We start from the raw sequence: 11,166 nt of genomic DNA on the forward strand, positions 1-11,166 counted from the left end.
TGGTCCCGTCAAACTCCGCGGCGACGACGGGGATCCATTGAGCTTTGTGGCGGTGTCAATCATTTTCTGGTGATGAAGAATGAAAGAAGAATACGACAGGGATAGAAAAAAGAAATGAAGGGACATATTCGTATTTGCACATTGAATTGGGTATTTAGGCAACAAACTTAAATTGGGCTTAATACGACGGGTTATTCCAAAAAACGTCCATTTCCCTTACAAGTTTATTCTAAAACGACGGGTCGTATGCTTCATCGAAGTTACTAAAGTTGCCTGAAACGGTCTCAGAGAGTTTCTTCCCCAACACTCTCAATTCCTTCACCGTTAAATGAACAATGAAAACTATACGAAACAAGATTTCCTCGATCGTCAAGAAATCTCTCGAGTAAATTCATTTCTAAGCAACTATCTATTTTTCATGTTTCCATTTCATTCGTTTTCACTAGGCAATCATGTCTCTTTCCATCACTTGATCAAATTATTATTGCGTTGTCCATTGTGGCTGTAAATGATTGAAACCTCCAGGAAAAAACCAATTTTTTTCTTTCCATTTCTATAACTGTTTCCAATTCTTACGCTACAAATTTTTTTTTTTTTATAGTTTATCATAATGTTCTTGGGTCCTCACTGAACGATTTTCCGGTGTCTCTGCTTTCTCAGGAGTTTAGAACCTGATCCGGGTATGATGTCAGGTCCTGGGGTGAAACTTCATGTTCAAGGCCAGTATGTAAGTGCAGAAATTGGAACAGCTTTTCATTGATAATCTTATCATAATATATCAATATTACTCAACTTGCTCTTCGAGTCCTTAGAATATGAAATGAAACAGGTTGTGATGGACAATGGCATACTTCAAGTCACATTATCGGTACCGGCTGGGATCGTTACTAATATACGTTATGGTGGAATAGGCAATCTTCTTGAATTCCGTAACAAGGAATCTAACAGAGGGTATATTGTTAAAATCATATTCAAATTATTGTCAATCTTGAGTATTCAAATCTAACAGAGAATATGTTGTTGAAATCATAATTTGGCTCGTCGTTGGATTCCTTCGCACTGGAATACAACGTATAACATTTGGTTTTTTTTTTTTTTTTTTTTTTGCTAATAAGAAATTATTAGCCATATTTGTGTGAATATTGGATTACAGTATTTTGTTGAGCACAATAATACCATTTTTTTAAACAAGTAATTATTAATTGTAAAAACATAAAGCCTATATGAATAATTTAGATTCAGTTTTGCATAGTTTTGTTTAATGTTTTTGCTTAGGTAGTTACAATAATCATAAATCTGAATTTTTGTTTATGAATATATAGTAGCTTACAAATCAAGTTGGTTCCTACATAATCACATTATTGATTATATTTTTAACATGACTGCATACTAAACAAAATAAGCATTAGGAGTATCAGCAATTTGATTAACATTCCGGCATACCAAAGACGCTCTTAAGTAAATCTGATGAAAAGGAATTGTAATACCGAAACACACTGTAACAAAGATTCTTATCCATGCTGTTTGATCAACTGTCTTTCTATTGTATATGAATAGGTACTGGGATATTGTTTGGAGTACTCCGGGAAGTAAGGGATTATTTTATGTGTAAGCACTTCAGTCTTGTTTTCTTTTGTTGATAACTTAATTCATCTCTTTAAAAATCATTTATGATCCTCCTTTGAAGAGAGCATCACTTTCTGCAACTCTTTTCCAGTTCTCGTTCTTTCATGCTCAGTTGAAGCATCCTCGATCATTCGCAATACTTTTGCAGGATCCAAGGCACCGAGTTTAGGGTAATCATGGATACCGAAGATCAGGTTGAGCTCTCGTTTAGAAGAAAATGGGACCCGTCCCTTCAGGGGCAGTATGTTCCCTTAAATATCGACAAGAGGTAATTGCTTGGTTACAAAAAAAAAAAACGCACACACATCTATTCGCTAAGCTTATTTGGGTTATAGTAAATAAAAACTTGCAATATGCTTGTGTTTGTGTGTTTCTATCCAGGTTTGTAATGCTCCGTGGTTCATCGGGATTTTACTCATATGGCATCTACGAGCGCTTAAAGGACTGGCCTGACTTGGACATTAGTGAAACAAGGATCGCTTTCAAGCTGGATAAAGAAAAGTAACGGCGTATCATTGTTAATTTCGCAAGTACCTTTTTTCATTTAAACTGATAGTTTTTATGAGCTGTGTGTGTACAGGTTTCGATACATGGCAATGGCAGACAATAGACAGAGATACCTACCCCAGCCCGAAGACAGGTTGCCAGGTCGTTGCCAAAGCTTAGGATACCCAGAAGCTGTCTTACTTGTGAATCCCAGGATTTCCGAGCATCAAGGAGAGGTACTTCTTCTACGCTTCACTCCTTTCTTTCTCTACAAGGAAACAGACCACTCTTATGCATTGGAAAATTAGCTAGTTAAGTAAATGTTAATTTCGAACATCTTGACTGTTTTCCTATTCATGTAGTGTTTGGATGCAAAGTAGTTTTAGGATTTAAAGAGAGTTAATATGTATACCTTGTTCAGCGAGAAATCACTGTTCGGAAGTGAGGTTAGGTAAGTCTTGGAAATACTGGTAGGGTAAAGAATAGCATTATGAGCTCAGTGTAAGCTATTTTCTTTTTCTTCTTTTTTAATCTGGTATAGGGCTGATCCTATCGAATTCTCAGCAGCTACTTGTATTTGCTTGTTATATCCTTCATCAGTAATAAAATTTCAGTCTAAACATTTGGAGTTTAAATTGGTTTACTTAGTTGGTTGTTTAACTCTTTTTATTTTTTAGGTGGACGACAAGTACCAATACTCGTGTGAGAACAAAGACAATCGCGTCCATGGCTGGATAAGTACAAACCCACCTGTAGGATTCTGGCAGATCACTCCCAGCGACGAGTTTCGATCCGGTGGACCCCACAAACAAAATCTAACGTCGCACGTGGGCCCCACTACCCTCGCCGTATGTCTCTGACCGATAGATAGTTTTGCTCACTCTGCAATTCGCAGTGCCTTTTTACTTCAGTTTTATCATTCTGGCTCTTTAATTGTGTCACTAGATGTTTCTTAGCGGTCACTATGCTGGACAAGATTTGAATCCCAAATTCAGAGGCGGCGAGCCGTGGAAGAAGGTCTTCGGTCCTGTATTTATCTATCTTAATTCAGCACCCGTGGGACAAGACCCGTTTTGGCTGTGGGAGGATGCTAAAATACAGGTGGCCGGGTTATACATAGTTTTAACGGTTTTTTTTTTTCTCGAGATTCTAACAACAATAGAAGGGATTCATATATTTTGATGTTCAGATGATGAGAGAAGTTCAAAGCTGGCCATATAGTTTCCCAGCGTCAGAAGATTTCCAGAAGTCCCACCAGCGTGGCAATGTCAATGGTCGACTTCTTCTTTTGGACAGGTAAGCAATGCAGGGAAATGTTAGGTTCGATAATTATTGCTAGTTGAGGGGTTAATTTATTATAAGAAGTTATATTAGACTATAATTAGGAGAGAATTACTTGAGAATGTTCTCGAATTATTTTAGTATTCAATTTTTGTGAAAGAATTGTGGAGAGCCCACCCAGAGCTTTGATTAAACACCATCCAAATTCATATCAGGAACTTTTGGGCCGCACTTATCTTGTCCTCCTTCCACTCTGTTCTAGTCCCGTAATCATTAAAGAAATACTTTAAACGCTTGCTATGTGATTTTAACACATCTAATGCTTGTACTGCAAGTTTAGTAACGTTCCGACTCTTGTAAAAGGTATATGAGTGAAGACTTGATGTCAGCCAGATGTGCATATGTTGGTTTAGCACCACCGGGAGAAGCAGGATCATGGGAAAGAGAGTGCAAGGTGATTTTTGGTTAAAATCTTGGCTGATCCTTACAAATCCTAGTGACTGTTTTATTTATTCCAAAATGTAGGTTAGCTAACACTGTGACTGTAAATCAGCCTGTATAGCTGTAGATTAGTCTGTCAATCTGGTAGCAATAATCGTAATTAATTCATAACGAAGCTTTACATTGCGTTCTTTCCTTGTAGGACTACCAATTTTGGACCACAACAAATGAGGACGGCTATTTTTCCATTAAAAATATATGTACGGGCGACTATAATCTTTATGCCTGGGTGCCTGGATTCATCGGAGATTATAAATACGAGGCTCCCATTACTATAAGCTCGGGTATGATTATTTTAGCCTCTACAGAAGTACGAAAACTGATTTTCTATTTGAGGTATTGTTTTCTCCAGTAGGATAATATTAAATGAACTTTTTTGTGTAGGTTCTACTATTGAAGCAGGCGATCTTATCTACGAGCCTTTAAGAGATGGACCAACATTGTGGGAAATAGGCATCCCTGATCGTTCCGCTGCGGAGTTCTATGTCCCTGACCCTGATCCGAAGCACATAAATAAACTGTTTATCAATCATCCTGACAGGTTGGCCCTTATTATAATGATTAAGAGCACCCTTGTATCTTCTTTGCCCTTACAAATACAGAATCGGAATTCAATTCAAATAAATATAAAAACTCCCCTTCATCTTATTTGGCAGGTTTAGGCAATATGGTCTTTGGAATAGGTACACGGAATTGTATCCACATGAAGATCTGGTTTACACTGTTGGTGTCAGTGACTACACCCGAGACTGGTTCTTTGCTCAGATTCCCAGGTGCACAGTTTTTCGTTTTTATTCAAATCATGGATAACAGATACATCATTGATACTCAACACCAGGTCCTATTTTGTCAGGAAAAAAGAAGACGGGGGATACGAAGGAACAACGTGGAAAATCCGTTTCAAACTCGATAATGTGATCCGAAACGGTACATACAAGCTCCGTGTGGCTATTGCGTCCGCGACTCTAGCCGAGCTTCAGGTTCGTCAACCAGACCTTGTATCGATTGGGTGCCTCACATAGATTTGCTGTAACTCATTCCTTATATTTCCTCGAAGGTTCGGGTTAATGATCCTAATGCGAGGCGACCCATTTTCACCACGGGGTTAATAGGGAGGGATAACTCAGTTGCGAGGCATGGGATCCGTGGGATCTATCGGCTGCATAGCGTGAATATACCGGGAGATAAGTTCGTCGAAGGAGACAATACTCTCTTTTTCACTCAACCCAGGTGCACAAGCCCATTCCAAGGAATCATGTACGATTACATTCGGTTAGAAGGTCCCTCTACATATTGACCCAATTTGTTGCTTCTTTTTCGTGAAATATTCTGGGGCAATATATATCTACATGAAAACATTCTTGTCTCATGATCATATGGTTGCTGGAAATTATTGTGCATATGATGTGAAATATGTTCCTACCTCGAATTAGGGACGAGTTATTGTTACATAACTTTACTTGGGCAATAAAATTATATATTACCACAAAGTCCGGATTGATGATCAAATATTGTTGACCGAAGTTTGATTTTGATGGGGATTGAAAATGAATTTTTCACTTTAGCTGATATTACTGTCAGACTAAGATTGTTTTCACATGGCCAACTTGCTGCCATAACAAATTGTTCAATTTTCCCTAAAATTACGACCCTTGTTAAACGCTATAGATTTTTTAATTAAGTTATTAGATGATAGTTAATTAGTAATAATTTTCTACTAATTAATTGCATATTCTGTTTAGATTTTTTGGTTTTTAATTTCATTTTTATTTGTTACATTAAAGCCCTTTTTGACTTACTTGTCCGCAGCTAAAGTCCCGGTTGAAACTGATTTAGCTGCAATATTATGGGTATTTGTCTTGCCAAATGTCGTAGCTGAAGCTATTATTTGTTGTAGTGGATGTCAAATGTATGGTTATTCAAAGGGAGTTGAAATGTTAAATAGTTTTTGTAAGAAAATCTTATTGTTCTATGTTTTTCTTTTATTTTAGTATTAATAATTTATTAGATCGTGGGCCGGACTTGCCATATTTCTTTGTTTTTGTCAGACGGTCTAGTCGAGGGGACGATCCAGTCTAAGAGGGCGTCGTCGCCGGGAGGTCCTATCAAAGGACGACCTTGTCTAGAGGGAGCACCGTTGCTGGGCGGTCCAATAGATATGAATAGTGATTATGTCCAAGGAATGACCCCGTCGAAGGGGGGAGTGATGTCGACAGGCGGTCCTATCGAAGGGACGACCCCGTCAAAAGGGGGGTGACGTCGCCGAGCGGTCTTGTTGAAAGGGCGATCCCATCGAAGGGGGCCGACGTCATCGGGCAGACTCGTCGGGGGGGGGGGGGGGGGGGGGGGGAGGGAGACGCTGTCGCCGAACGGTGATGTTGCAGTGACGACCCCGCCGAGGGGAAGCACCATTGTTGGGCGGTCCTGTCGAATGACTAATCGTATTGAGGTGGGGGTGCCGTTGCCGGTCGGTCCTGTTGAAGGGACGTCTCCGTCGAGTGGGGGCGCCTTCGCCGAGCGGTCCTTTCGAAAGGGCGACCCTAAGGGCGATTCCCATCGAGGGGGGCGACCTATCGAAGTGACGACTCCGTCGGGGGGAGGTGCTGCCGCCGGGCGGTCCTGTTGCAGGGACGACCCCGCTGAGGGCAAGCGTTGTCGCCGGGCGGTCCCGTTGAAGGGATGATTCCATTGAGCGGGGCCGACGTCATCGATCGATCATGTTGAAGGGATGATCCCATCTGGGGAAGGGCGGTTTTGTTAGTGAAAAGTCACGACGAAGGTAGGTCATGTCATCCCCCTTGCTCCGACTTTTTTTTTTCGGATATGGGCGCTTAAGATGTCTGAACTCTTATTGGGTTGAGCTCAATGATCATCTTTTCCCAGTTTTTGGGTTGGGCCTTCACTTTCACTTTTTCGGGTAAGGGAAAATCCTTCACAATAATAGTTACAATCACGATATTGCATGATGAAGCGAGAATCTCTAGTGAGAATATACGGTTGGCAAAAACGAGCCCGAAAAACAGAAAATTTTTGGTGTTGCGAGAATAGCTACGAGATGAGAGACCATGCCAACCTTTGGCAGCAAGAGTGTGCATGTACGTCCGAGGGTCCGCGTGCTTAAGTTTATTCGAATTTGGGCTACAAAAGAGCATACAAACACTTGGTATTTCGAGCTACGGTGGCTGTTGGAACGTGGATTATGGATTCTGGAGAATTTAAGAACGTGGTTAGCAGTAGCACGATATAATTTCAATTTTTTTCTTAGGTCTAAACAGACATATTTGAAAACACAAAAATTAAGAAAATAGACTTTGACGTATGCCATTGTCTCCTCGTACAGTTTCACTCTAAAGACCTGTATGCTTTTTCACTGGCGAAGGGACGTCTTTCATACCATGTGATTGTATTGGAATCTTTCTTTCGCGTGGATGAGTTAAACAAAGGGAATAAAGTTTAATTAAAGCAAAACCAATAATTAACTCGAACAAAACTTTTTTCAACAATATATAAAATATTATTTTGTGCTCTGAAGTTACGCGCTCAAAAGAAAATATTGTTTGCACCGTGGTAGTTTCAAAACATCTTCGTCCTTTGGGCAATAGTTTATTGTGGGAAACATGACGTACCAGATGATGAAATTTTGCATAGCTGACACGTGGCAGAGGTGCATTGTGCAGCCAACTTTTATTTTGCAATTTTCCCTTTGTTTTTATTTCACCATCAAGGAACTTTAGTTAGCGGATCAATAAAGCCAAAGATTTATTCATTTTTTATCTGGCCTAGGACATGAAAATGCTAAGGATTTGATACTAGGTTACGTGGTCCATTGTCCTACGCTCACCCAGATTGTGAGTCATTTTACTTTTACATGCTTGTTTGTTGTACCTCACTCTTTTCAAGTTTCAAGAGTTTGACTACTCATTAACTGCACGTCTCCCATATGTTTTTGTTCAATGATCACGAGATATAGAGTACGTGGCATTACTTTCTTATCATTAGAAAATTTCCAATCCTTCACCGGGTTCTGTGTCGACTATTTTATTTAAATCTATTAAATAAATAATCGTCTTTATAATTTGACTATACTAAATAGTTAACTTTTCATAAATCTTAAATAAATAATCACTTTCATATATTTAGAGACGTAAATTTTAGGTAAATAGTCACTTTCATTTATTAGGTCACGTCATCTTTGTTGAGCCGATTTCTCGTCCCAACAATCTATACCAGATTTATTTGAATTGTCTCGTATATTTATTTATATGAATTAAGGGTCCCAGAATCCGATTATGAAGATTAAATCGAAATCCGACAGAAATTAATGAATAACGCGAATTTGAATATAGAAAGAACGAAAGGAGATTCCCTTTATTCATTATTGAATGTAAACCTTACAAGAATAGAAAATTTGAGCGAGAATGAGCAGGAAATAGAATAATAAACTTCAGAAATTATATGGCAATTTTTCGAAAATATTCAGTAGTCCTAAAATAAAGATGGAACGAGCTTTTATAACTAGCTCGTCAACTCTCCTGCCTCTTCAGATCGATACACGTGTACGTGCAGAGCCGGTCTTCGATCCTTCAATCTCGCATATATCCTCATCTTTAGGCTATTTGACCGTTTCTTAGGAGACCACCCGTTTGGATTAATTGGCGGGACCGTCTAAGAGCATTTATGGGCCCAGGTCGAATTAGGATTTGATCTTTGATGAAATATTCCTTGCTTTTTGTCTTGGGCCGATCTCGCCTTTGCCTGAGATTTTTAGGCCGAACTTGCCTTGGGCTTAGTTGGTCCAACTCGCCTAGTGTAAGGGGGCGATATCCACTCCCACAATCAGTCCCCGACGATGATGGGGCCGACAGCCGGGACGTCCGCCGGACGGCCCGACCAAGGGCCGCCGCGCCCCGCCAGACACAAAGTAGGGACCTTCGGGAGCATTTAACGGCCCAGAGGAACTCCCGAGGCGAGGACCTCTGCCAAAGACTTAACTCTCAGAGGGACGCGTTACCCACCGCCACTCTAGGTCGGCCTCAAGCTAACGTCGGGGACCAAGCGTCCAACGAACGCCGACAAGTGACTCCGGTGGCTCCGGTCGTCAGCCCAGCTAACGGGCTTGACATGGTGACGATGATTCAGAGCCTTCAGAATCAGATCATCGAAATAAGGGAGTCAGGCTGCCAAAGGCCCTATGGTGGCATAGAGGAATCCTACTCACCCTTCTCCGCTCAAATCCTGGCGCAGCCATACGTCGGGAACTTCAAGCTACCGTCCATTCCTCCGTACGATGGGTGGACGGACCCAAACTTTCACATCCAGCACTATGAGACGTGGATGTCCATGCAAGGGCAATCTGATGCCACCTTGTGCCAAGCATTCAGCCTGACTCTCACCCGATCGGGGTTCGAGTGGTTCCGAAGTCTGAGACCGGGAAGCATCCAGTCCTTTCGAGCCCTGCGAGAGGCGTTCCTCGCTCGGTTTGCCACTCTAGTGGCACAAAAGAAGTCGAAGACGTACCTCTTGACCATCCGTCAAGAGAGAGACGAGACATTGAGGTTGTATCTTTCTCGCTTCACCGAGGAGTCCCACAAAGTGGAGGGATTCGACGATAAAGACGCCATCACGGCAATCACTGAGGGAGCTCGCACGAGCGACTTCCTCAAGTCCATAGTCGGAAAGGTTCCAAGGGACATGGTGGAGCTCATGTCAAGAGCCTGCACTTACATGGGGATCGAGGACTACCTCGACGGCCGAGACGGCCAAGAGACTGGTGGACGAGGCAGTCGTCGTCGTGAAGACCAAGGCGAAGATCGCCCCGACCCTCGAAAGAGGAGAAACAACGGAGGTCAAACCCCTAACGGTCGCTCCCTTCCCGGGCCGAGGCCTTTGCATGTCGACAGCTTTCGAAAGTTCCCGGAATTCACCCATTTCAACACCACGCAATAGTAGATCTTGGCTTTGCACCGCGACAAGCTAGGAAGATCCGCTCCTCTGACAAAGGATCCCACGAAGCGGGATCAGAGCAAGTTCTGTGAGTACCACCAGGATCACGGGCATCTGACATCCGAATGCTACCAACTCAAGCGTCAGATTGAGGCCCTCATCCAGGATGGGAAATTGAAAGAGTACGTCCTCTGTACAATCGAGACTATCGCGGGAGGCGGAGAACACCCGCGGTATGAGAAGAAGGGTCAAGCAACGGTCACTGTCACCGACCGCACGGCGAATGATGATCCAGAAAGCTCGCGAATGCACATCGTGGGCTCGATCATGAGAGGTCCCGAGCTCGGGGACTCCAGCACGCAAAGGAAGAAGTACATGAGGGATGTCTCACAAGGGAAGATTGCTCACCAAATCAACCACACCTACGAGGCTTCTCCCCCGTCCCCCTTCGAGACTATGTTCTTCACCAATCAGGAAACGGTGCGTGTCCTGCACCCGCACAACGACGCAATTATCGTCTCGACATCGGTTGCCAACAACCTCGTCCGGAGAATTCTGATAGACAACGGCAGCTCGGCCGACATTATCTTCAAATCAGCTTTGGACAAAATGAAGGTGGCCGGGCTAAGGCCGACCCCGATCTTGACCCAACTCTTCGGCTTCTCCGGGGAGAGGGTGATGACGGAAGGTACCATCGACCTTCCGATTACTTTCGGGACACCAGGGGGGATCGAGGTCACTCACATCGTGTCGTTCCTGGTGGTGGATCAGCCGTCTGCCTACATCTCCCCACTTTGAACAGGTTGAAGGCCATAACCTCCACTTATCACCTGATGATGAAATTCTCGACCGCAAAGGGAATCGCCGTAATGATGGGAGACCAATCGATGGCTATGATGTGCTACATAGGAGGGGTGGATGGAAAAGGGAAAAGGAGAGATGATTAGCACCATCTACCGACCCGAGGATAAGAATGGTGAAGTCAGGACTGTGGCATCAAGCTCAAGTATTTAGGTGGGCTCACGATCACGCTCGAGTCGACAACAAATAAAGCTCGCCGCCAATTTTCTTCAACATTTCCGTTATTTTCAAATTTTTTCAAGACAATTTAAGTTTATTCGAGACCGATGGGCCGTGAGATGTAATTTCATTTACTTTTACGAAATACGAGACTTTGAATTACATTCCACCTTTTGTGTTTCATTTCACACTTGTCACAATTTCTAGGCTCCTCTACGAGTACCCATGAAACTCGGGGGACTAACAGGGATACATCATCCACAACCCGTTCATGCGACGCTCTCTCACGCGACGCAAAAAAGGAGTCTA

At 42.6% G+C, this 11,166-nt stretch overlaps 2 protein-coding genes across 2 annotated transcripts; both read left to right on the top strand.

The window, feature by feature from the left end:
• Positions 1 to 295: 295 nt before the first annotated feature.
• On the top strand, positions 296 to 5,568 carry LOC149390579 (uncharacterized). Its single transcript, XM_089619497.1, has 16 exons — positions 296 to 385; positions 661 to 727; positions 830 to 951; positions 1,558 to 1,608; positions 1,775 to 1,894; positions 2,008 to 2,127; positions 2,207 to 2,348; positions 2,790 to 2,960; positions 3,058 to 3,213; positions 3,302 to 3,408; positions 3,757 to 3,847; positions 4,037 to 4,178; positions 4,279 to 4,435; positions 4,551 to 4,667; positions 4,748 to 4,874; positions 4,952 to 5,568. Exons 1-16 carry the CDS (start codon positions 336 to 338, stop codon positions 5,189 to 5,191), a joined length of 1,980 nt encoding a protein of 659 aa, XP_089475623.1. The 5' UTR covers positions 296 to 335; the 3' UTR covers positions 5,192 to 5,568.
• A 3,447-nt stretch (positions 5,569 to 9,015) lies between these two features.
• Positions 9,016 to 10,784, top strand: LOC149390580 (uncharacterized). The gene is made up of 3 exons (XM_089619811.1): positions 9,016 to 9,519; positions 9,979 to 10,525; positions 10,609 to 10,784. The coding sequence occupies exons 1-3, from the start codon at positions 9,016 to 9,018 to the stop codon at positions 10,782 to 10,784; spliced, it is 1,227 nt and encodes a 408-aa protein (XP_089475937.1).
• The last annotated feature ends 382 nt before the right edge of the window (positions 10,785 to 11,166 follow it).

The sequence above is a fragment of the Urtica dioica genome, chromosome 7, assembly GCF_054948205.1.
Source record: "Urtica dioica subsp. dioica isolate 48M chromosome 7, U.dioica_male_clone48M_v1_H2, whole genome shotgun sequence".
Taxonomy (NCBI): Eukaryota; Viridiplantae; Streptophyta; class Magnoliopsida; order Rosales; family Urticaceae; genus Urtica; species Urtica dioica.